The sequence below is a fragment of the Pediculus humanus genome, genomic scaffold (genome assembly GCF_000006295.1).
Source record: "Pediculus humanus corporis 1103172107477 genomic scaffold, whole genome shotgun sequence".
Classification (NCBI taxonomy): Eukaryota; Metazoa; Arthropoda; class Insecta; order Psocodea; family Pediculidae; genus Pediculus; species Pediculus humanus.
Window position 1 is genome coordinate 83,202 of NW_002987095.1, and position 27,097 is coordinate 110,298.

The following is a 27,097-nucleotide window of genomic DNA, read 5'->3' on the forward strand; positions in this document are numbered from 1 at the left end:
AGAGAGAGAAAGAGAGAGAGAGAGAGAGAGAGAGAAATAAAAATTAATTTTTTTTCGGATCATTTTAAAAAATAAAAATTTTCTTTTTATTATGGAAGTTTTTGGAAAAGGGTTTTGAAGTGCGTAGTAAAAAATTTTTTTTTTTTATAGGTAAGTGAAATCAAAGGAAAACTAATAATAATAATAATAATAATAATAATGATTTTTTATTTTTATTTTTCCGAGTAAAAATAAAAATAAAATGAAATAAAATCAGAGAGCGAAAAAAAAAAAAGAGAAAAAAAGAAAATTTTTTTTGTTTTTTTTTTTTTTTTATTTTCAGTTTCCAAAGTAATTTTCTTTACCACATGAAATGGGCGGAGTTTCGTTTTAAAATAAATAAAAGCTCTTAACCAATCACAATCGTTTACGTGGGAGGAGCTTTCGGTTAAACGTTTGGGAACTATTTTTCAAAGCGTAGGAAGTTGAATAACAACAACAACAACGAAAAAAAACGCGAATTTTTTTTTTTTTCATTTCATTTCACTTTACGCGCACACGCACATTTACACGAATTCGTATGATAAATAAATCGGTGGGAGTAGAGGGGAGTGGAGTGGGGAGGGTTAGGGTTAGAAATTTTTCCGAATTCGATGTTCGATTTTTTCTTTTTCGGGTAAAAATCAAAATTTTTGAACGTTTTTAAGTTTTCCGGACAATTTTTAAAGAAAAACTTGAAATCGGGATGTGATAATAAAAGGAAAAGAGATGGATGGGAATATTCCTTTGGAGAAAAATAAAGAGATCAAATGAAAAATCGAATAAGTTTGAATAAAAAACGGAAAAGAAAAAGAATAAAAGGAAAGAAATAATAATAATAATAATAAAAAAGAAGAAGGATAAACAAAGAAGGAAAATCGGGAGTAAGAGAGAAAGAGAAAAAAAAAAAAAGAAAGAAAGAAAAAAAAGAAAATTTTCCCTTCAGAGAGCTTTTCCTTAACAATGTTTAGCTTACGGTCAATGAAAACGATTTAAAAAGACGAATGAGAAAAAAAAGTAAATTTCACTCACGTTAACCTTTTGTCACGTTCAATCGTTTAAAAATTATCAATTTTGACGATAAATTAAATTCATTGTACGTTGACTACGTGTCACAATATGATAATGATAAGGGGAAACGTTTTTTTTAAATAAATTCAATCGATTCAATTACCATTTTGGAAAAAAATTGTGGAGGATAGTATCGGAAATAAGTGACACGTCGATGTGCGAGTTATAACGCAGTTTCTGAAACTGAAAGTTTAAAAAAACCGTTAAACCGTTTTTCCTTTTTTTTTTTTTTTTTTTTTTTTTTTTTACTCTTTATTATTATTATTTTCTCCTTTTCTTCTCCTTTTTCTTTTCCTTTATTTTCCTTTTACATCTCTTCTCTTCTTTACAATTTTACAATTTTTTTTTTTTATTCTATCCGATTTATCAAAAAATTTTTCAAATCGATTCCAATCGGAAATAATCATCCATGCCGTGAAAAAAAAAAAAATTTTTTTCTATATATATATCCGAAAATCGAACGAGAGATAACTTCCGGTTTGTGTATAATCATTATCATTTCCTTTCATATTTCTCTCTTTCTCTCTCTTCCTCTCCTCTTTTAAAAAGTGATAACAATAATAATAATAAAAAAAATCGTTTTCGCGCGTGTGATTTTTCTCATTTTTCTTTTACGTTTATCAAATAAAAAACGAATATTTATAAATTTGTTATTATTATCATTATTATTATCATTATTGTTATTATGTATTAGTTATTCATTCTGAACGTTTACATGTTGGAATTTCATAAACAAATCGATTTGAACGCAATGGTCCAAGATACTGTTGATCATTTATCTTCAAATCATTCCTGTAACGTTACGGCTCTGCCATCCGGTAAGTAATCAAATCATTTTTTTTTTTTTTTTATAAATAATTTAAAATTTTCCTTATAAATATTACTAATAACACTAATAATATTAATAATAATAATAATATTAATATCATTATTAATAAAAACGATAATAATATTAAAAACAAAAACAACAACAACAAATATCACTTCATCACATGAAAATCAATCATATAAAACGATGTAAAATAAATAATCGATTATTTAATATCGAAACAATCGATCAATATATCGATCGATCGATATATGTATATCGATTATAAAATTATGATACAGTTTTTAAAAAATAATAATAACATTTTCTTATAAAACTCGAATAAATAAATAAATATGAATACGAAAACAATTAAAAAATAATTACGAGTTACATATATTATTATTATATTATTATATATATTATTATATCATATAAAAATGCGTTTGTTCGTTTGTTTGTTGTTTGTTTAACGAACGTTATACGTTTGCCGACGGTTAGTTAATGATAATTATATTATTAACTTTTTTTTGAAATAATCTTTCCGACATTTTTTATTGCATCACCAATCGATAGATCGCATTAAATTTTGATGGTTTGCAATCATTATTATTATTACTATTAGTATTATTTACATTTTATACATTATTATTATTATCATCATTATCATTATTATTATTATTATTATTATTATTATTGTTCACTCTTAAACACAAGATTCTTATTTGTCGGGGTTTTTAAGCATTTATTCCAGGTTTCTACCCGACGATTTCTTAGGGACAAATTCTCGAATTTCGTTATTATTATTATTATTATTATTAATCATAACAATCAACTAATAATAATAATAATAGTAATAATAATTTTTTTTTCGGTAAATCGTTAGAATTTTGATTATATCCGCTATGTCATTTCCGTTTCACGTCGATAAAATTCTTCAAATTAACTTAAATAATAATAATAATAATAATAATAATAATAATAATAATAATAATAATAATAATAATAAAAACGTAAACTGCATTTGTTGTTGTTTTTTATATTAATATTTTAAGAATAATAATAATAATACTATAGTCGTGTAAATGAACGTTCCGACGTTCAAGTTAAAACTACGAACGGATTAAACGAAGTCAATATTTAATAAAAAAAAAAAAAAAAAAAAAATTACTTATCGGGATTTGCATTTATTAAAATAATTATTTAAAAATTTGATTCGCCATTTTGTAAAATAATTATTTGTCGTGACGTCATAGAAAAAATTTTCACACTAGTTAAATTGTACGTACATATATATATATATATGGAAAATTATTTATATCGATAATATATTAAATAATAATTAATTAAAATGATTATTAATGATTGTTTTAGTTTAATAATAAAATAAATTTTTTTTTTCGCGGGGGGAGCAGGAGGAGGGGATGCGAGGGGAAAGGGTAAAGGGGAGGTAAAGAAAAAAAAAAAGGAAAAACTTTTCGTTATAAATTTTAAATTACGTGTAAGGATATATGGAACGTATATGCATGCATGCATGAATTTTTTTTTTTTTGTTTGTTATTGTTTGCGGTTGAAACAAATTTATTTTAAAATCTTTTTATTTTTCCTTTGACACAATGGTAAAAAAGTTTTGTTTAACTTAAGTTTACACACACTCAGGCAGGATGTGATAAATATTTATGCATTAGTTTTTCTTTTTTTCTTTTCCATTGACTTTTTTTTTTAAACGTGAAAATTCGAGGGTGAAATAAAGATAAAAAAAAAAAAAAAAATTTTTCCACGACTATATAATTATTTTCTTATCCTGCTACCTATTATTCATGATGATAATAATAACAATAATAATAATAATAATAATAATAATAATAATAAAACCGTTCGGACGTAAAAATAATAAAAAAAAATAATCCGATGTAATAACAATTAAATAATAAATCATTATGCGGAAAATTGGCATACAAACAAACAACAACAACAAACGTTAGTTACAATTAATTATAATTTACATTAAACTCTACAAATTAAATTTCATTAAAATTATTTATTAATAATAATAATAATAATTTAAATCGTTTTTTGAAAAAAAAAAAAAAAAAAAAGTTTTTATACGACACACGTGCCTAAAATCAAATTGAATGTTTATTATTATTATTATTATTATTAAGAGGTACGAGGTTGTGCGTTTAAGTGAAAGAAAATTTAATTTATATATTTCAGATGTGTCTTTAACAAATGGAAAATGTGAAAAAACATATGAAATGTGCGAAGGATGCGGTCAAAAAATTCACGATAGGTACCTTATGAGAGTTGGTGACACGAGTTGGCACGAACATTGTCTTTCGTGTAACGTTTGCGGAGTCCTTTTATCACATAGTTGTTATACAAGATCCGGAAAATTATATTGTAAACAAGATTACGATAGGTACATACACACCCACGCACATGCACACACACACACACGTAATACGTCATCAAAAAAATTAATTAATTAATTTATTTATTTATTTATTATTAGAATATTCGGAGTGAAATGTTCGAGGTGCGGGGATAGAATATTACCACACGAACTCGTTATGAGAGCTCAACATTTAGTTTTTCATCTTCAATGTTTTTGTTGCATAGCATGCGGACAACATTTGCAAAAGGGTGAACAATTTGTTTTAAAAGCGGGACAATTGTTTTGTCGTCCGGATTTCGAAAAGGAAATTTATTTATTACACAGTCCCACAGGTTGTGTATTGTTATAATAATCACTCAAACAAATATTTTCCTTTTTTAATTTAATCATAACGAAAACAATTTTGTCAACAGGTGAAGATTTAGATTTAGATGATGGTATAAGGCATAGAGATGGAAGAAGAGGACCTAAAAGACCTCGTACGATACTAACATCAGCACAGAGAAGACAATTTAAAGCATCTTTCGAAGTGAGCCCGAAACCTTGTAGAAAAGTAAATATTACATTCAACATTTTTTTCCTTTTAAAAGTATTGTCGATAATAATAATGATAATAATAATAATACATTTTTTAGGTTCGCGAAGCATTGGCTAAAGAAACCGGTTTAAGTGTGAGAGTGGTACAAGTTTGGTTTCAAAATCAAAGAGCCAAAGTTAAAAAAATACAAAGGAAAGCCAAACAAGAACAGGATAAAGGTTTAGATAAAGATAAAGATGAGAAAAGTATAAAAGTTGAAAGTCCGGACAGTGATCAAGGTTTGTTATTATGTTTTTCTTTTTTAAATGGGGGGGGGAGGGGAGGGTATAAAAAATATGGCCGAGATATTTCCCAAATAGAGTCGAGAAATCGATCTCTTGTTAATTTTTTCAGTTCACTATTTGGGATTAAGTGGATTGAATTATCAAGATAATGATACAACCACTGCATCCAGCGCACAATCATCCGTGAATCCCATTATCCCTTTTTCTCCAGAAGGTAAATAACCGAGAAAATATATATATATACATCCACCGTTAAACCGTTAAGATCCCCCATCTTTAATTTCAAAAAAAATTTTGTTTGCATACAAAAAACGTGTACAAACGTACGAATGGTAGCCATTTTTTTTTTTTTTTTTATTTCTTTTCGTTCCAGATAATTATCACACGAATTCAAACGACAGTTTTTGCAGTAGTGATATTTCCTTAGATGGTAGCACACAATTTGAAGGTTTAGACGAAGGAGGATCTGATAGTTTATCAGTACAAAACATGGAACAACATGGTCATACTCAATCATCTCATCTTCTCCATCATCATTCGCATCATCATCATCATCATCATCATTATAATCATTCGCAACATGGACCCAACATTCAAATTAATCCCATTGATAAACTTTATCTTATGCAAAATTCTTATTTCAATGCAGAACAATAGTGAAGAGTGAGAGAGAGAGAGAGAGAGAGAAAGACATAGGAGAGAGTAATCATATACTTATTTTGAAAATGGTACAAAATGCCCAGAAAGTTCTACCGGTAGGTGATTACTACAAAATGGTGGTGGTTGTGGTGGAAAATAATAAAGAGAAAAACAAACTACTTTGGACACTAAACTAAAATAAAGACTGTTATTTAGATTGTAATCCTTATATATTTATAATTAAACATTATGTAAATTTATTAAATAAATTTAAAAAAAAAAAAAAATCAAATGAATTATCGGAAAAGAACCGAATATATATATGAGATAATGATTTATATAAATTATGCACACTCAAAATGTGTTATCGATAAAATGTATAGTTTATAATCATTTACATAAAAAGAAAGTGAGATGAAAAACCGAATTAGAAATCATTTTATGTTAGAACTGTTGTTGTAAAAAAAATTTTAAACATATTTTTATTCCTCTCAATTATTCCTTATTCACAATTAATTATTTTCCCCATTTTCGTGACTTTTAATCATGTTCGATAATAGTTTCCACGATTTGCAAAATAAAAAAAAATCTTGTGTCACACTCGATTATGACAAATTTTTTTTTGTTTTTTTATTTTGCACAAATTTATACTCCCTTAAAAAATTATGTCAAATATAAAGAAAAAAAAAAAAAGTTATAATTTAAAAGTACTTACAGTGTCTTGATTTTCGAATATAAAAATGATTTCGATTAGATTCAAATTCAGCACAGTTTCATTTTTATCGAGCGAGTAATTAATGAAAAATAAGCCATTTTCTTATTTTACATGAATTAATTTCTCTTACTGTTACAAACAAAATATTATAAACTTTGATAACTTTGAATGATAAACTATGACACTGTAAGATGCAAGTATTATATAAAAATTACTTTTTTACATTTAATTAATCCCTAATCACTTTTAATACATTTGTAGATATAAAACAAAATGAAAATAATTAACACACGACACGCTATTTATTCTTTTACATAAATTGTCAGTAATATGTATATGTATATTGAAAAAAACTTTAATAAAACTATCGCGATTGTGATGCAGCTTCTTTTCTAGCTGCATCTTGTAATAATTGAGTATCGACTTCATCCGCGGGTAGTTGTACGTAACGAACAACCGAACCTCGAATAAAACAATTTTTTATCGATAGCATATGAGGATATTTATCCGGATCTGTAACGCTTATTTCTGTTAATTTTATATTTAAATATTGATCAACTGAATGTAAAGTACCGCAAATACTGAAAAATAATATTTAAAAAAATTATGCAGGCATGTGAGTAATGTAATCATTTATTAATACAAAAAAATTTATTTTTATCCTTTTTAGGTTAGGTTTGATTAATTACCTGAGATCGTTTTTTAATTCTACCACAACATCTTTTCCAACCAATGATTTAAAAAATGAATAGAACAACTATTAGAAAAAAAATATTTAAAAAAAAAATCAGGTTAGAATAATGTAATACTCAAAAAATTTCCCGCAATTTTATCGTACTTACCATTTTGATGTAATTACTAACGATTTACCGGTCAAGCTTGGGTTTTACATTCGATATATCGATATCTCGAAATCGTTAAATCTCGTTAATAACATTGTATATCGCTTTTGATCACGGTTAATTTACTTTATTTTTTATATATGATTGGGGGATATTGATAATTTTCTTATTATTAACGCAAACTTTTTAGCGTTTTCCATTAAAATAGTGATTAATAAATAATTTATTTAAATTTTACTTTTGGAATAATTTTATTTTAGATCAGAATACAAAAAAAAAAATATAAAGAAAACAGAATAAAACTTATAATTATTTAATTCTTTAAAAAATCAGTACATTAAAGAATTCAAACAAAATTTTTTATTTATTTTAGATTAATAATTAACAAATTCACAAGTTATTGAAAACAAAAGGAAAAAAAACTTCCTTAAACCATCGATAAATTCTTTGGAAACAAACACTGGCAAAGTAAAGACTGCGATTTAGAAACTTCGACTGAATACAATGTGATGGGATTAACGATAATTTCATAGATTTGATTTTTAAAACACATTGAAAACAATCTTTTGAGAGTGAATAATAATAATAATAATAATAATTAACATTTCAATGAATAATAATAATTTACACATTTATAAATTATCAAATTTTAAATGACAGATTTAATGTACCTTAAATACCACATGTAAGAAGTTGAGATACACACTCCATACCTGTAAGTAAATAAAGATTTTAACAAAAAATAAACTTAAAAAACCTGAAAATTATCATAATTTAATTTAATTACCATGTGACTATATAAGTTAAATGATTATCTGGTAGCGTTACATTCGTTTGCCCAGCAATTGGACCATTGGTAACTTCGGTAGAAATATCGGCATCGATTAAAACTTGACTTGTACCAGCAATTTCAGACATTTTTTCTATATCCCTGAAAATAATAATAATAATAATTTTGTTTAAATTTAATATTAAAAAAAAGATTAGATAAAAAAAATATTTTTTTTGTAATTACCTATACAACCATCTACCATGTTCCGGATCATTTTTTCTCCCTAGGGGTGGCCTTTTTTCACTTAACCTTATTAATCCAATCAATTCAACTTCATCATCGATTTGTCCTTCTAATCGAGTTTGTGGGGATTTTTTAACTTTGGGTATCCAACCCCTATTGACTAGAATAGTTTCCCTGGAAACAGTTCATATTAATTCATTCATTACATAATAATAATAATATTTATTTCCTACTAGATTAAACTCTTACTTTCTATCTGATAATTTAAATGGCGTGATAACCTGATAACCCGTGTAACGAGCCGTAGAAAGAAGAGATGAAAAACCTGATAAAAGATTATGTTCACCTAATAATGTTATCGGACCCAAATATATTTCTTTACTATGATCAAATTTTCCTTTAACTTTAACCTTTCTATATTCCAATTCGTTTAATTCTTCAAAGCTGAAAAATTATTATTATTATTATTATATACACACACACACACAGTTAGATTTATATTTAAAAAGAAAAAATAAATTTGATGAAATTATGATTGATTTACTTTTTAGGAAGTGGAATCGGTGGTAAATCGACTTTTTTTCTTAATTCTTTTATTTGTTCATTTTTTTCAAATTTTCTTTTTATTTGCCATGTACCCAATCCGAAAGCAATCACTGGAATCGTCTGCAATAATAAATAACAATACCAGATTTTTTTTCAAAAATTAATTTTTAGGTTAATCATCATTTTCAGGTACAAGGAATAAGTTGTGACTTACAAGAAGGAACAAGCTTCCAGTTTTATTAGGTTTGAATCTTTTTTTTCTTTTTAATCTCCATTCTTGTATACTGGGTGGTGGAGCAGCAGCAACTACTGTATTCGAACATTTTTTAATTGTAATACTTTCCAGACATTTTGTCTAAAAATTAAAAATAATTAATATTATATTATATATAATAAACATTTTTCATTACAGGTTAAGTTTTACACTTACATTTAAATCAAATAAAAATTTTTTATGATTCCTTTCGTAAATTCTTATACCTCTAATTAATAAATTCATATTTTATAACCTTTAATAATGCTAAAGATTTTTCCTTGTTAAAAAATTACTGTAACGGACATGTTGAAAAATTTTTATAATTATTATTATTATTATTATAAGATAACAATAGGATAAATGAGAAATCAAACAGAATAAATAATAAGTATAAAGAAATGTTCTTTTTAATTTTCAAAAAAAAAAAAATTTTATTTTTATAGAAACTCTATGAGATTTAAATACTCTATGACAAAAGCAATAATACAATGGCGCTATTTACGATGGATTTACATAAAAAAAAAAAAAAAAACGTTAAATTATAAAAGGCTGTGGATAATAGTAAAAGAAAAGATGAAGATATAAGGCCGGTTTAAAATTTAATTCAATTTTTTTTTTTTTTTTTTTGGATTTTATTAATTATTATTATTATTAACGGAGTGATTTTTTTAAATAATAATAATAATAATAATATAATTTAAAAAGTGAATTTAAAAAAATTTGGCAGTAAATTAACATTTTTAAGGATTTTTATTAAAAAAATATTTTAAAGTGTTTAAAAAAAAAAAGTTGTGATAGTTGTTGTTATGAAAAAAGTATAAGAATTTCGTTAAATTAAAAAACGTTTATGAATTTGAGTAGATTTTCATTCTTTCTTTTGTTAATTTAAAAAAAAAAAAAAATTCATAACAATATGATAACGGTATTTCTCATATTACTTTTATTTATATTATTAATAGCATACGTTATAGAAAGGGAAAAAAGACCAGATAATTATCCACCAGGTAAGATTTTAACGATTGTCGTCTGCTTAAAAAAAAAAAAAAAAAAAAAACATTCATTTCGATTCTAATGATTTATGAGATTACTTTGTATACCGTTCCAAAAAAAAAAAAAAAAAAAAAAATGAAAATGAAAATGAAATTTTTTTTTAAACGTTTCCAGTTTCGAACGTATCTTTTTAGTATTATTATCATCATCATTATTATTATTCGTTGAAAAAAAATTATTTATAAAAAAAAAAAAAAAAAAACTTGAAGTCGTGCTAAATCTTTCGTCGTTAGAAAACTATGACAACATTTTATTATATTAAAAAATCACGTTTGTTATTAATTCCAACACACATTCTCTTTCTCTCTCTCTCTCTCTTTACCTCTCTCTCTCTCTCTCTCTCTCTCTCTTTGTCTTTCTCTCTCTCTCTCACACACATTCTGGAATTAAAATAACAAAAAACTTTTATTTTTAAAAAAATTTATCTTAAGAAATTTATTAGGTAAGAATTTTAAAAAAAACCGGTAAAATCGGTCGTAATCATTAGTAAATTTATCATTATTATCATCATCATCATCATCATCATCTTATTATTATTATTATTATTATTTAAAAATAAAAATAAAAAATTTAAATTTTTAAACGTTTGAAAACGTCGCCACAATGAGTTTTATTATTATTAACATTATTAACTTATGATAAATTTTTTTTTTTTTTAACGAAAACGTTATTATCATTATCAAACATTTTTTTTTTTTTTCCAATTGATATTCGACTGGAATTATAATAATAATAATAATAATGACAAAGGATTATAAAAGACGATCGTTTCATTCTGCGAATTAATTCATTCAATTTTTTTTTTTTTTTTTTTGCCTATTATCATGTTTAGATTATGAATGACGTAGTTTTAAATTTAAATAACTTTTTTAATATTTTGTAATTAAATATTCTCTTTGAATATTTTTTTTTTTTTTAAATTTCTGTCGCGGTTTAACTCCTAAACGTTAACACCTTCTTTTACATTACAAGGTCGCCAAAAATATAATAATAATAATAATAATAATAATAATAATAATAATAAATTTGAATATTACATGTCGATAATCACGTTTATGTATTTTTTTCCTTTCTGTCTTTTAAAACAGCTGTTTTTTTTTTTTTTTTTTTTTTTTTTTTAATACAGGCAAATTGAGTCTAGCAGACTAAACATTTTTGTATTAATTGCCAATTTAAGCTATATTTAAAAGTAATAATAATAATAATAATAATAATAATAATAAAGTAGTTCGTACATGTCGAAAAAATTTAATTATTTGCGTAAAAAAAAAAAATTTTTTTTTTTTTTTTTTTTTTTTCGATGACTTTGTAAATTGCCTAATTGTAAAAAATATCATTATTATTATTATTATTATCAATGCGACCCGACGGTTAAAAAAAATTTTTTTTCTTTTTTTTTTCTATTTGTTAACGTTTTGAATTTTCCATGCCAAAGAGGGGGGTGTCATGTGATAACAACCATATCACGTTTTAAACTTTTAAATAATTCTAAGAAATATTAAAATCGATTCGAAAATAATAATAATAATAATAATAATAATGGTAACGATAATCGAATGAATTATAAAGCACGACATTTATTTGAAAAAAAAAAAAATAATAATAATAATAATGATAATTTCAGGTCCGAAATGGTGGCCCCTGATAGGAAATGGTTTTCTATTAAGAGATTTATCTAAAAAATTAAACGGACAACATTGGGCGTTGTCAAAATTAGGGGAAGATTACAAGACTCCAGTTTTGGGTTTGAAATTGGGGAGGGAATTTGTTGTTGTTGGTTTGACACCGGAAGCAATAAGAGCCATACTCACAAGGGATGTTTTCACCGGGAGACCACAATCCTTTTTCATGAAATTACGGTGTTTCGGCAAAAGACAAGGTACTATCATTATTATTATTTTTGCTTTACTTTAAAATGATGATAATAATAATATTGTTTAAAAGGTATAACGAGCACCGACGGATACTCATGGAAAGAACAAAGAGCTTTTGCAACGAAACAACTCAAACAATTGGGTTTTGGAAAAGAAACGATGGATTCTTTGATATTAGTTGAAGTCGAAGAATTGATTCAAATTTTAAAAAGTGGTAAGAAAAAAAAATTGGGGGGAGGGGAAATCGATAAATATTTAATTCGAAATTTCAAATTTTTTTTTTTTTTTTAAAGAAAAAGTCGTTAACGGTATTGGAAATATAACGTCACCGAGCGTTCTCAACGTTTTATGGGCATTGGTCACGGGTAAAAGACTTGAAAAATCAGATCCGAAAATAAAAAAATTATTAAATTTACTTAATAGAAGATCTAGAGCTTTCGACATGGCCGGAGGTACATTAAATCAAATGCCCTGGCTTAGATTTGTCGCACCGAGAACAATCGGTTATTCATTGCTACAAGAGCTTAATGCAGAACTTAAAAGTTTTCTTATGGCGAGTCGAAATGTTTTCTCTCTCTCTCTCTCTCTCTCTCTCTCTTTAAATTAATCTTTAATACAAGGTTATTTTGATTACTTACAGGAAACGATTGAAAGTCACAAAAATTGTACGAATTTAGAATCAAATAAAAATCTCATCGGTGCTTTTTTTCAAGAGCAAAAATTAAAAACAAACAGCATAAATTTTACCGGTAAAAATTTTTTTTTTTTTTTTAGAAATAATAATAATAATAATAATGGAAAACAAACACACACGCACGCACACACATGGTTAATTATTATTATTTTTTTTTTAGATGAACAGTTGGTCGTTTTACTATTGGATTTGTTTTTAGGAGGTGCACAAACTACTAGTCAAACATTAGATTTTGCTTTTTTGCTCATGATCAAATATCCGGAAATTCAAGAGAAAGTACACGAAGAAATAATAAAACACGTTGGTAAAGATCGATTACCGACAATCGATGATAAATCAAAGTAAGCATCATCATTATTGTTGTTAAAAAATGGAAAAAATTATAAAAACAGTGTTTATTTGTCAAAAGTTTTGTGAAAGCCGATTATGATTTTTATTTTTTCTCACAGGTTATATTATGTAGAAGCAGTTCTTTTAGAAGTAATGAGAATGTATTGTGTGGTACCAATTATTGGACCGAGAAGATGCTTAGACAAAACTGTATTAAATGGTTACAACATACCAAAGGTAAATTTTAATAATAATAATTTTTGCACAAATACACAAAATAGAAAATTTTTTTTTTTTTTCTTTTCAGAATACAACACTGTTATTAAATTTACATGCAGCTCATCATGATGCAACATTATTTCCAGAACCTTATATTTTTAAACCTGAAAGGTTTATTAGCTCAGAAGGAAAGCTTATAAATCAAGAAAGCGTTTTGGCTTTTGGATTAGGTAAGACGAATATGTTTTGTGTGTGTGTGAGTGTGTCTCGAAATTAAAATTTAAAAAAAAGTAAGAATGAGAATTTGTACTTTTTTGAAATCGATTCAAATAATTTTTTTAACAATAGGTAAAAGAAGATGCCTAGGAGAAGCTCTGGCTAAATCTTGCCTATTTTTAATTTTTGCCGGTATCATGCAACATTTTAAAATAACTAAATTACCTGAACACGATGATCCTTCTCTGGAACCTTTGATTGGGATAACAATTGCACCCAGACCTTATTCTGCCATATTTCACAGTATTTAACTCGATGAACAAACCATAATTTTTATTTTGTTGCCTGGATATCATGGAAAGCTTAACTGAAAAGTTACAAATTTTCAACAATTTTAAAAAATTTTATATTTTTTTTAAATTATACATTTTATAATAATATTTTATGAAATAAATTTTTATAATAATGAATATATAAATATAATAAAATAAAAAAAGTATTTTTTAATTATGTTTTCCTTAATTTTTTTGAAATTATAAAACATTAGAGAATGCAATAAGATATTATGAAAATAAAATAATTAATTTAATTAATTAAAAGATCAAATCTTTTTTTATATATAAAAAACTTAAAAAGAAAATTATTGTTTACAATGAAAAAAACGTCATGGAAAGAAGTTTTCAATTTTACTAATGAACGATTTAATAAATAATAAAAATTAAATTTAAGAAAATGTATTTTAATATCAATGGAAATATATATATATTACAAAAATAAACATTAAATGATTTAGTATCGTGGCAGTAGAAACAATTGGAATTGAATACATCTAGCCAAAATTCACCGCAATCATGTCGGATAAAATACTCGAAGGTTTACAAAAAAATTTACAAAAAGAACTTGATTCTTTTAGAAGCTGTCAAAAAGGTAAGTCCGTTAATAAATTTTAATTTTTTCAAAAGGTATTTTATACTTTTCACAATTATTATTAAATTTTTATGTCGAATAAATTTTTTTAAATATATTATCCATGCATGTGTTTATTTATTATCATTATTATTAGTATTTTTTTTTTTTTCTATTACACAAATGAATGAAAAAATTTTTTCTTTTCATTAGAATATCAAAAAGCAATTACCAAAAGGCAGCAATTAGATGCTCAATTAAATGAAAATACCTGTGTTAAAAATGAATTAGACTTACTCGAAGAAGATGGTGAAGTATTTAAATTAATAGGGCCAGTATTAATGAAACAAGATTTAGAGGAAGCCAAACAAAATGTTGCTAAAAGAATAGAATATATTTCTGGAGAAATGTAAGAAAAAAAAAGAACAAATTATTTATTTGATATTTTTATAATTCAGTTACATACCAATGACTAATGTTTTTTAATTAATTACTTATCGATCCTTTAGTAATTTTCTATTATATATTTTGTACAAAATTTTAACTTAAACTTTTCGAATCTCTCGAATTTTGCATTATTTCAATCACTATAAAAATTTAGTGATCTTCTCTTAGTTGCTAGTAAATTAAGTTTTAGATATTTTATTATTATGTTAATAATATTGTTATTAATTAGTTTTATATTTGAAAAATTATGTGAACTCGAGTAAATCGACTTTTTATGCTTGCGAAATTAACTTATAATGAACCATTTCGAACTTTTTATTATTTTGATTTACACTTGATTCTACTGATATAATAAAAAAATTTTTTCATTTTACAATGTGAATTTACATATATTTAATATTTTCAGAAAAAGGTTGGATAATATGATAGCAGACATAGATAAAAAACAAAATGAACACAGGGATTCATTAATAACGTTGCAGAAAAATATGCAAGATGCTTTGACAAAATCAGCGAAAAAAGGATAATTGAAAAACATTTAAACTATTACTATTATTATTATTATTATTATTTAAGTATATCTTACCTTTTGTTTACAAAAAAAATTATTAACCATCAATGAACAAAATTAATTTTAAAAAAACTTTTTTCAACTAATTTAAAATGCGAATATTCTCACATATTAATTTATTTTACTTTGTTTCTTTTACAAAAATACAATAAAACTATCGTTAAGGTAATTTATTATTATTATAATTATTAACACAAACTTTGCATTAAATATAACAAACGAAAAAAAAAAAAAAAAATTTTTTTAATGACTATGAACGATTTAACTTATTCGAATTTGTAATTTTAATTATTTTAAAACGTGAAATCTTTTTCTTTAGTTTTTCTAATATAATTACAGCAGTTGTGATTTAAAAAAAAAAACGTTAAAAAGTTTTTAATACATAAAATTATAACGACAACGATGATAATTAATATTTTAATTAATTTATAAAATTAACGAACGCGAAAAGGTGAAACATGTACAATTTAAAATGGCGGCAGTAACGGTTTTTCCGTTATCTCGGAACGCAAAATTTTGATGACGTAATGACAAATTCATCCAATCAAAAAATTTAAAAAAAAAAAAAAAAGAAAAAAACATTTGAAAATTAAGAAAAAAAAGAAAGGAAAAAAGAATTTGGATTGAAATTTATTTTATTTAATCGTTAAAGTATATTTTTTATTTTATTTTTTTTTTGTTTTCAAAAAACAATAAATGTAATAAATCAATAGTTAAGTAGTCGGGTTGCCTTGCCACCGCCATATTGATTTTCTAATATTGTGCACGCAATTTTTCTTTTTTTATATAGATTATCTTTGAATTTTATCGTGACTCACCGTCTGGAATATATATATATATATATATATATATATTACTTGAAATTTTTATGTCTTTTAAAATAACTTAAACGTGACCGTATTAAAAATACAAAAATATATATCAAAGGAAGAAAAAAAGGAGTTGGATGGGGGGTAAATGGAAATCACAAAAAGGTCAAATAAATAATTGTTGATAGCCATAGAAAGAAAAGAAAAAATTTTTATATTTATTAATCAACATCCTCACTCATGAAATTTGATATGAGGTCACGTATGATATGTACAGTTATAGTAGGTTAATATTATTATTATTTTTACATATGATAAATTTATTTACAGAAGAGAATTTTAGTGATTGTATGTAAAAGGCTTTTTATTCAAGATCCTGTAATTGTTCGCCATTATGATATGTAATTTAAAATTAATAATTTTTTATGATTCTGTGTAGAGAACTTAATTATTCATCTAATAAGCAAGTGCGAACCAAAGCTTCCATGACACTGTAAGGATCACAATTGGACGATGGTCTCCTATCTTCAAAATAACCTTTTTTATCTTCTGCAACGGTTCTTGGAATTCTAACACTCGCCATTCGATTTGCGACACCTGAAATTTGCAAAAAAAAATTGGATTAACGTTCACGAAAATGTTTGTTTTTTATCAAAACTTTTTCTTTTTATCAAAAGGTTACCAGCTGAAAAACTATGAATGGAAGACGTTTCATGTTGTCCTGTTAATCTTCTTTCGTTATCTTTTCCCTTGTTAGGATCGTAGGCTTGAATGTGTCTCAAATGTGCTTTTGATAATTTATCAATGGCTTTTTCAATTTCTCTAAAAAAATATATATTTAATTTAAAAAAAGATTTATATATCGTTGAGGGGAGGTAGGGGGGAGGGAGTGGGATTGGCATACTCACATTATTCCATTCGGTTCTCTCATTTTAAGAGTTGAAAAATTTGTATGTGCACCAGCACCGTTCCAATTACCTTCCATAGGTTTTGGATCAAAAGTGACAACGACACCAAATTCTTCTGCAACTCTAAGTAGTATGTAACGAGCCACCCATAATTCATCACCAGCTAATATTCCTTCAGTCGGTCCAACTTGAAATTCCCACTAAATAAAATATCAAATGTTGTCATTATTATCAACCAATCAACCAACAACATATCAGAAGAGTAATTTTCTTACTTGAGAAGGCATAACTTCAGCATTGGTACCAGCAATATTTATTCCAGCATATAAACAAGCTCTATAATGTGCTTCGACTATATCTCTACCGTAAACTTTATCGGCTCCAACACCACAATAATATGGACCCTGAGGTCCTGGAAATCCACATTTTGGCCATCCGAAAGGTCTACCATCCATATCCAAAAGTGTGTATTCCTGTTCTATACCGAACCAAGGTTTAGATTCTTTGGCACTTTCCATTGCTTCAAGGCACGATTTTCTATTATTTGTTTCTATAAAAAAAAAACTTTTTCTATTAACGACCGAATTGGAATTTAATTTCAAATTTGTCAACCAGGTGTCGACACCGTTTACCTGCTGGTTTTTTATTATATTTATACGTATCGCATAAAACAATTTTATTTTCTCCTTTTCTAAATGGATCTTTGAAAACAGCAACAGGCATGAGATACATTTCCGAATTTGTACCTTTTGCTTGCCACGTAGAACTTCCATCGTAATTCCATATCGGATAATCTTAAATTTAAATAATAAAAAAAAAAAAAATGATTTTAAATTTTTTTTTCTTTTCCACGGGGGGGAGAGGGTTTTCAGGTTAATACTCACTCTCTGGATTCATTTGAAGATTTGGTAAAGTTCTATCTTTGCTACGAATATTTTCTCCAGTACCATCTATCCATACGTAAGTCGCTTGAATTTTATCACTCGGTTGTTCGAGTGATAAAAATTTATCCAAAATTGTTTTGTTCATTTTATAATTTGGCGAATATTGAAGTATCGCGTTCATTTTTCTACCTGAAAACGATTTTTTTTTTTTTTTCAACCTGAGTTATTGTAAAAGTTCTGGAATGTTTTTAATTTCGAATTTTTTGTTTTGAAGTATATGACAATCGGTTAGAGAGAATAAACATTGACCGGTAACCAGAATAACTGTTGATTTTTTTAACCATAATATTCTTGAACATATATAGAAATATTAATTTTTAATAATTTTTTCCACGGCCGAAACAAACAATTAAAAAAAAAATCAATTTTAATTTTAAAATATTAGAAGTATAAAATTAAAGTAAGTTAATTAATTAATTAATATATATAATATATAAAAAGGATATCAGGGGGAAGAAAGAAAGGAAAAAAAAAAAAAAGGAGGAAAGATATAGAAATTAATAATAATTAGAGTGAGTATAATTAAAAGAAGAAAAGTTTAAATAAAAATACAATCATGAGGGAGATATGCCATCTTCAAGCCGGACAATGTGGTAATAAGATAGGAGCAAAGTTTTGGGAAGTTATATCGGACGAACACGGTATAGATCCGACAGGAACATATCATGGAGATTCGGATTTGCAATTGGAAAGGATAAACGTTTATTTTAACGAAGCCACCGGTGGTAAATACGTACCGAGATGCGTTCTAATAGATTTAGAACCCGGTACGATGGATGCTGTACGAGCTGGACCATTCGGACAAATATTTAGACCTGATAATTTTGTTTTCGGACAAAGTGGTGCTGGAAATAATTGGGCTAAAGGACATTACACCGATGGTGAGTTTTGATTTTTTCAGGATTCTGGTTTTTATTAATGGCTTCTTTAAAAAAATTTTTCTTGGTTTTGTATTGCGTAGGTGCCGAATTGATGGATTCGGTTCTTGATGTTGCAAGAAAAGAAGCAGAAGGTTGCGATTGTTTGCAGGGTTTTCAATTAACTCAATCTCTCGGTGGTGGTACCGGAGCGGGTTTGGGAACTTTATTGATATCGAAAATTCGAGAAGAATATCCGGATAGAATTATGAACACTTATAGCGTGGTACCATCACCGAAAGTATCGGATACCGTTGTCGAACCATACAACGCAACACTTTCCGTTCACCAACTCGTTGAAAACACGGATGAATCTTTTTGCATCGATAACGAAGCTCTCTACGACATTTGTTTTAGAACATTGAAACTCACGACACCGACTTACGGTGATTTAAATCATTTGGTATCCGCAGCAATGTCCGGATGTACGACCTGTCTTCGTTTTCCCGGACAGTTGAATTCAGATTTGAGAAAACTTGCCGTTAACATGGTACCATTTCCCCGTCTGCATTTTTTCATACCCGGTTTTGCACCTCTTACGTCTCGTGGTTCACAACAATACAGAGCATTAACCGTACCGGAACTGACGCAACAAATGTTTGATGCTAAAAACATGATGGCTGCTTGCGATCCTAGACACGGTAGATATTTAACCTGCGCTGCAATTTTCCGAGGAAGAATGTCGATGAAAGAAGTCGACGAACAAATGTTAAACGTACAAAATAAAAACAGCAGTTATTTCGTCGAATGGATTCCGACAAACGTTAAAACGGCCGTTTGCGACATACCACCGAGAGGATTAAAAATGGCTGCTACATTTATCGGTAACACCACTTCGATACAAGAACTATTCAAAAGAGTTTCCGAACAATTTACTGCCATGTTCAGACGAAAAGCGTTTTTGCACTGGTACACCGGAGAAGGTATGGACGAAATGGAATTCACCGAAGCCGAAAGTAACATGAACGATCTCGTATCGGAATATCAACAATATCAAGAAGCAACAGCAGACGAAGAGGGTGAAGACGAAGAAGATGAAGGCGGTGAAGATTAATTAATAAGATTAATAAATAAATAAATAAATTTTCTTATTAAAAAAAAAAAAAACAAAAAAACAAAAAAAAAATTAGATTTAGATTACAATTAGCCAAAATAAATCTCAACGACTACATCGCATAATATAAAAAAATTTAAATTTCGAATTTATTTTGGCCCGTAAAAAAATAATAATGATAATAAAAATTCAAGGGCATTTTTTTTATTATTATTTATACACGCACATACACACTCACACTCACGCACACTCACTCACGCACTTTTATATTTACGTACAAAAATAACGTCTCCCTGAATTTATTTATTTATATTATTTATATAATAGTGACATTTATACAATTTTTTTTCTTCCAATATTATATTAATATATATATATATATATATACATATATGTATATTATAAATAATATTTGATAATATTAAACAAACAAACAAACCGAACAACCGTGTGATGACGTCACGAGAACGAAAAATAAAAATATACTAACGGCGGAAAATAATGATGATAAAAATTATGTAATTTTTTTTTTCTTCTTCTTCTCGCAATAAAAATTATTATTATTAATAAACGGATAAATAAATAAATAAATAAACGTTTAAATAAATAAATAAATAAGTGAAACGAAGAAAAAAACGAAAAACCGGTTTTTTTTTTATTTATTAACACGACAAAATTTTTTTTTTTATTAATTATTATAATTTTTTTTTTTATATACATATATTCGTTTCGGTGGATGAATAAATAAATAAATAATAATAATAATTAACATCACGTGTTATCGTCGTTTCGATAAAGAATCGGAAAAACATTTACCGGAAAAACTAAAAAAAAAAATGTCGACGTGCCATTAAAAAAAAAAAAAATTTCGATGACGAAGAAAAAATTTTATAAATCGAATGGTTAAAAACTACTGGTCGTTGCCCTATCATATCGATTCCTTTCCTCCCCCCCCCCGCCTCAAATAAACTTTTCCTTTTAAAACCTTTTTTTTTTATCCCCCCGATAAATTCAAAACGTTTGTATTTGTTCTTCCCCCCTCTTTTTTTTTTCGTAAGGCACGAATCCTACTAATTTTTCTAACATCCGGATCGATTTTTTCATCTTAACTCCCCCCTAATCCCCTCTTTCCCTCCTCACGAAATCTCTCTTTGTACATTCCTCATTATTATTATTATTATTTAAAATTTAAAAACCGGAAGTTTTATTTTTTTTAAAATAAAATTCAAACTCGGTAACGAACGAATCGAATCGTCACACTTTCGACTGGAACTTAAAAAATCCAGTATTAAAAGAAAATTAATAACAATAAATTATTATTATCATTATTATCATTAATTTTTAATGTATTTATTAAAAAATGAAATGATGACGTAATGAAACTGGAAAAAAAAAGAAAAAATTTTATTTCCTGGATAGATAAGTAAGAATTTAAAAAATGTTTTTTAAACGTTCAACAGGTGTTTTATTTTTTTTTTTTTGTAATGTTGGTACGCCTTGAAAATAATTAAAAACGCATTTAAAATGATGATGATGATGATGATGATAATAATAATAAATCGTGAATATCGATACGAGAACCGATGAAAATCAAAAAAAAAAAAATTCTCCAGGAATTTTTTTTTTTTTTTTTAATATTATTATTAACGACGTGAAAAAAAGATTAGTAAATTTTACAAAAAAAAAAAATACATAAATAATTTATTATTAATTAAAATAATAAATAGAATATTTCTAATACCGTCGAGAAAAAATAATTTTCACGGTCATCAAGTATTAAGAACAATTTATTAACGCCATTTTGTTTTTTTTTTCTTCCAGGATTCTTCCCGATCATCATCATCATCGTCGTCGTCGTCGAGTCTCTCATTTTTTTTATTAATCGTAATTTAACGCACGTTTTTTAATTTTTTTTTCAGGCATAATCAAAATCGTCAAATTTGATTTTAAATAAAGGAAGTGAATCGAACAACGACAACAAAACAAATATGGACGAACGAACGCGTAAATCATATTGATAAGGGTGATTATTATTATTATTATTATTATTATTATTATTATTATTATTATTTACATGTTAATATTGGCTTCGTGCCTTAGGTTCTATTATGATATTTTCATCTCCGGGCACATTTTTTTTTTTACTGACATAACTTTAATTCGACCTTCGTTTTTTTCTGGCATCGAACGCGATGTTTTTTAAAATGTAAGAAGGGGGGGGAAGGGGAAAGGGAAGGGGAGGAGAAGGAACTAACTTAAGGAGGAGGAGGAGGCGGGAGGAGGGAAAGGTTTGAAGCAGTTAAAAAATAAATAAAAACTTGAAAATCTCGTTTTGTTAAGTGAAAATTTTTTTTTTTTTTTTTTTTATAAATTTTGCTTTTCCGCGTTTTCTTTTTTAAATTTTTTTTTTTTTTAAGGTTTCGTGCCTTGAATGTTTTTATTATAGTCGTTGACATTTAGTGTAAATTATATTTGGTAAATAAAACCTCCCCACTGCCCCTCCCCTTCCCCTAAAAAAAACTAAAAAAAAAAAATTTATAACCGATTAATGACTTAATTTTTAAATTAATTTTTTTCTTTTTTAATTCGAAAATCATCATCATCATCATCATTATCATCATCGTCATCATCATCATCATTATCATCATCATTATTATTATTATTATTATCGATAATAATAATAAATTTGATAAGAAAATTTTGATAATTTTTTCGTGTAAAATCGTTTTGAAATCGAATTTTTTTTTTATTTATAAAATTCGAATAACAATTTTTTAAATAATAATAATAATAGTGTTATAAGTAACTCTAATAATAATAATAATAATAATAATAATAATAATAATAATAATAATAATAATAATAATAATAATAATAATAATAATAATAATAATAATAATAATAACAAAATCGTATCGATAAAAAACAAAAAAACACGCGGTTGACAAAGTTATTACAAAAGTTAAAGTTTATATTTAAATTTAAAATTTTTCTGCCCTGCCTTTGTCTCCTCATTCCTTTCTCCCTCCCCTTTTCCCTCTCTTCCCACCGTCGCCATCTCCCCTTCCCGGGAAAAAGGGAAAAAACTTTTCTGTTGACTTTTCGCAAAAAGATAAAAAATGTAAATCAAATTTATAATAAATTTTCCTCGGTCATTTTTTTTTCAGTGAATTTTACCAAAAATGTTTCTACTGCCACGTGTGATTATTCCCTAGTAACCCCCTTTAAAAATGTTATTATTATCATTATTATTATTAACCTTGCTTAACAACGCATCACGTCAAATCATATCTTTTATGTAAAAAAAAAAAAAAAACGTTCGTGAATTCCCACGCGCGAGATTACCACCTCATTCAATATGAGAGATTGTAACCGTTTTATTTATTTATTTATTTTTTGCTGCTGCTGTTGTAGTTGTTGTAGTTCCTGTCGTGATTTGTCGTCTCTTTATTATTATTATTATCATTATATAAAAAGTATCAGTTCCATTTATATTATTTGGGTCATTTTTTATTAAAGTTCGTATACGAATACGTCACAACAATTTTTAAATTATCTCTGTCGGATTTTTTTCTTGTCTTCTGCTTCGGTTGCACGTTCGACAGGAATTTAAAAATCGTTACGAAAACGACAGCAAATTATTATTATTATTAATATTATTATTATTAAATCGAAAAAAAATAAAATTAATAAAATCTTACCTTTTAAATTTTTCTCTTTAAAAAAAAAAAAAAAAAAACAAAAAAATCGTTTTTTGTTTGTCGTTTGTTTTTTATAATTTACGAAGTCGATAATTTCATACAAGTACAACAAACGGCAACAGCAACAGCAACAGTAACAAACAAAAAAAATAAATGAAAAAGAAAAAAACTTTAAAATAATAATAATTCCACGCGAATGTTAAAAACGGTTCAAGACTGGAATGATAACTGACACGAGAACAAAATCACTTTGGCGGTTTAAATTTTATAATGACGTCACATAGGAAAAAAAAAATAATAATGATAATAATAATAACGATGAAAAAATTTGCAAAAAATCAAAACGAATCATGTCCGACGACGACGACGACGATGACGAGGAGAGGAACGAGTTTAAAACGACGCATAAATTTTTTTTTTTTTTTTAAATAATTAAGTTTATAAATTTAGTAATTTTTCCAAAATAATTCTGGAATGTTCTGGAGAAAAAAAAATTATAGAAAAAATTTACAAATTTAAAAAAAAAAAAAAATTTTATAATTCACGGATCGTTAAAAGGTCAATCGGAAATTTTTTTTTTTTTTTACTTTTTCTTTACGTTTTCCTTTTCGTTTCGTTTTCGTTTTTTGTAAAAGGTAAAAAAAAAACCTTTGAGGTTTTCCTTTTGGTAACATTTATTACTTTTCATTTTTTTTTTTTTTTTTTTTTTTGAATAATTAAATTTCATTTATATTTTAGTAAAAAAAATTTTTTTTTTTTTTTCAATACGATGTAATTTTCAGTTATTTCATTGCATGCAAAGTTTGTTTAAATACTTAAAATCGATATTTTTTTGTTTTCCCCCCCCCACCGTCCCCCCCTCCGGAAAAAAAAATCTCCATGTGAATAAAATGACGTATTTACAACAACCGTAATAATAATAATAAAAATGATGATTATAATTATTTAATTATTTGCAACAAAAAAAAAATAAAAAATAAAGAAACAAATGAAAAAAATAAAAATTTTATAGTCGATTGTTTTTGTTGTCGTCGTCGATGTCGTTGTAGTTTTCCAATTAAAAACAAACGCAACAAACGCCTTTAAAAAAAAAAAAAAAAAAAAAAATTCTTTTCCGTTCTTTTCAAACGTAATAATTTTCTTTCTCGATCAAAAAAAAAAAAAAAAATCTTTTTTTTCTGAATCATTTTCAAAACAAACAAACAAACAAACAATCAAACAAACAAACACGTGAGACAAACAAAAAGGTTTTTGTAAAGAAAAAAAATTACGTTTAAAAAATTAAATTAAATCGTCAATGGTCGTCGTCATCATCATCATCACTATTATTATTATTAGTTTTATTTAAATATCAAATATTTAAACTTTTAAAATTTGTATTGTTGTTATTATTATTATTATTATTATTATTATTATTATTATTATTATTATTATTATTATCATCATCATAAAAACAAAATGTTTGACTATAGTCAAATTATTTATTTTTATAGCGCGTTTGTTTGTGTATTTGTGTGTGTGTTTGTATTACATAATTGAATTTGAACGAGTTTATTATTATTATTTTTTTTTTTTCAGGGGGGGGGGGGTTTGTGTTTAAATAAAAAAAAAAAGTATTCCATCTTTGTCGTTTGTTTTCCAGGTCATTTTAAATAAATTTGTCGATTGCGTGTTTTTTTTTTTTTTTTGCCCCCCACCATATACTCAATTAGTCTAATTTTTATTTTTCTTCTAGAAAATCTTATTAAAAGAAAACTTATTATTATTATTATTATTATTCGTTAAAAAATATCTTCGGTCGAATTGTATTTTTTTTTTTTTTCCATAAATTAAATTTTCCATAAAAAAATTTTTTTTTAATACTAACCGTTAAAAAATTTAAACGCTTTAATTAAATATCTTGTCGATAATGATAATAATAATAATAATAATAATGATAATAATAATCACTTTTCATTTTTTTAAAAAGTATTATACTTAACGTATAGCGCTATAAAAAAAAAATTCGTGGGAAAAAATAAATGAATAAATAAACCACTAGCGTAATTTTAATAAATTCTTTTTATAACAAACGACAGCAACGAAAAAACTGAGAGAGAGAGAACACAAACTAAAACAACAGCAAAAAAACAAAAAATTTTTTTTCCGAAAAGAAGAAAAAGGGGAGAACAAAAAAAAAAAAAAAGGAAAAATTGAACTTTATTAGAGCATGCGTTCTTACTGCCACGTTAAAATTATGCATATTTCGAAAAGAAGAATATAAAGAGAAAAGAGAGAAAGAGAAAGAGAGAGAGAAAAGAGAGAAAGAAAGAGAGAAAGAAAAATTTTTCTTTTTTTTTTGTTTAATTTTCCAGGTGATTTATTTAATTAATAGGAAAATTTAAAAAAAAAATAAATTAATACTTTAGAATTTAATAACAATTAATGACTTTTTTAAATTATTATTATTATTATTATCATCATCATTTTTCTCTCTCTCTTTTTTTTTTTTTGGGAAGGGGGGTGGGAAATTGCAATTACATTTTGTACTTATGAATAAATAATAATTTTTTCCCCGGATAAAAATTTATCTTTGTGGATATTACATAAACAGAAACAGCAGGAGAAGGAGGAACAGGAGTAGGAGTTACAGTAGAAGCAGGAGGATCAGGAGCAGAAGTTGCAGTAGAAGCAGGAGGAGCAGGACCAGGAGTTGCAGCAGGAGCAGGAGGAGTAGTAGAAACAGAAACAAGAGTTGCAGTAGAAGCAGTAGGAACAGAAACAGGAGTTACAGTAGAAGCAGTAGGAACAGAAGCAGGAGTTGCAGCAGGACCAGGAGGAGCAGTAGGAGAAGGAGCAGGAGAAGCAGGAACAAGAGGAGCAGGAGGAACAGCAAAAAAAAAAACTAATTAAATTTTTTTTTTTTTTTTTTTTTAAATTATCCACTTGCATGCATACAATCCCATAATTTTTTTTTTTTAAATAACGACTAACCAAGGATTTCTTGTTCTTAAAGAAAACTTGTTGTTTGTTATCAATTGATTGTTTTTTATTACCATATATACAACATGAAGAAATCCTTCGAATTTAAAAAATATTTATCGATAGGAAAACGTTTTCATTTTTCGAAAACCGTTAAAAAAAAAAAAAAAAAAGTTCGAACGATGAGTACCTTGAATAATTCAAAACCCGTTCGTTATTTTCAAAATTTTTTTTTTTTTTTATTTATGAGATCAACGGTCAAAAACGATGACGAACCGTTTCCTGGTTGTTAATTACACGTTTTTTGTTTGTTTGTTTACAAACAAACGCGCGTTTAATATTATTTACGTTTTATTTTAAGATACG

At 26.1% G+C, this 27,097-nt stretch overlaps 6 protein-coding genes across 6 annotated transcripts; 4 read left to right on the forward strand and 2 right to left on the reverse strand.

Moving 5' to 3' along the window:
• Nucleotides 1–3,837: 3,837 nt before the first annotated feature.
• On the forward strand, nt 3,838–5,774 carry Phum_PHUM130900 (Homeobox protein ceh-14, putative; the record flags this gene model as incomplete). Its single annotated transcript, XM_002424431.1, has 7 exons — nt 3,838–3,877; nt 4,115–4,319; nt 4,413–4,627; nt 4,709–4,848; nt 4,931–5,111; nt 5,227–5,331; nt 5,491–5,774. 7 exons carry the CDS (start codon nt 3,838–3,840, stop codon nt 5,772–5,774), a joined length of 1,170 nt encoding a protein of 389 aa, XP_002424476.1.
• Nucleotides 5,775–6,835: 1,061 nt separating this feature from the next.
• Nucleotides 6,836–9,373, reverse strand: Phum_PHUM130910 (Surfeit locus protein, putative; the record flags this gene model as incomplete). Its single annotated transcript, XM_002424432.1, has 10 exons — nt 6,836–7,052; nt 7,161–7,228; nt 7,747–7,876; nt 7,985–8,026; nt 8,101–8,244; nt 8,329–8,502; nt 8,578–8,772; nt 8,873–8,994; nt 9,089–9,183; nt 9,355–9,373. The coding sequence occupies 10 exons, from the start codon at nt 9,371–9,373 to the stop codon at nt 6,836–6,838; spliced, it is 1,206 nt and encodes a 401-aa protein (XP_002424477.1).
• A 670-nt stretch (nt 9,374–10,043) lies between these two features.
• Nucleotides 10,044–13,824, forward strand: Phum_PHUM130920 (cytochrome P-450, putative; the record flags this gene model as incomplete). Its single annotated transcript, XM_002424433.1, has 9 exons — nt 10,044–10,134; nt 11,805–12,059; nt 12,125–12,268; nt 12,354–12,611; nt 12,675–12,803; nt 12,909–13,089; nt 13,198–13,315; nt 13,386–13,527; nt 13,646–13,824. 9 exons carry the CDS (start codon nt 10,044–10,046, stop codon nt 13,822–13,824), a joined length of 1,497 nt encoding a protein of 498 aa, XP_002424478.1.
• Nucleotides 13,825–14,364: 540 nt separating this feature from the next.
• On the forward strand, nt 14,365–15,393 carry Phum_PHUM130930 (uncharacterized protein; the record flags this gene model as incomplete). The annotated part of the gene is made up of 3 exons (XM_002424434.1): nt 14,365–14,440; nt 14,633–14,828; nt 15,279–15,393. 3 exons carry the CDS (start codon nt 14,365–14,367, stop codon nt 15,391–15,393), a joined length of 387 nt encoding a protein of 128 aa, XP_002424479.1.
• Nucleotides 15,394–16,694: 1,301 nt separating this feature from the next.
• Nucleotides 16,695–18,219, reverse strand: Phum_PHUM130940 (glutamine synthetase 2 cytoplasmic, putative; the record flags this gene model as incomplete). The annotated part of the gene is made up of 6 exons (XM_002424435.1): nt 16,695–16,843; nt 16,929–17,068; nt 17,155–17,354; nt 17,430–17,704; nt 17,787–17,948; nt 18,039–18,219. 6 exons carry the CDS (start codon nt 18,217–18,219, stop codon nt 16,695–16,697), a joined length of 1,107 nt encoding a protein of 368 aa, XP_002424480.1.
• A 435-nt stretch (nt 18,220–18,654) lies between these two features.
• On the forward strand, nt 18,655–20,069 carry Phum_PHUM130950 (tubulin beta chain, putative; the record flags this gene model as incomplete). The annotated part of the gene is made up of 2 exons (XM_002424436.1): nt 18,655–18,979; nt 19,060–20,069. The coding sequence occupies 2 exons, from the start codon at nt 18,655–18,657 to the stop codon at nt 20,067–20,069; spliced, it is 1,335 nt and encodes a 444-aa protein (XP_002424481.1).
• Nucleotides 20,070–27,097: the final 7,028 nt, after the last annotated feature.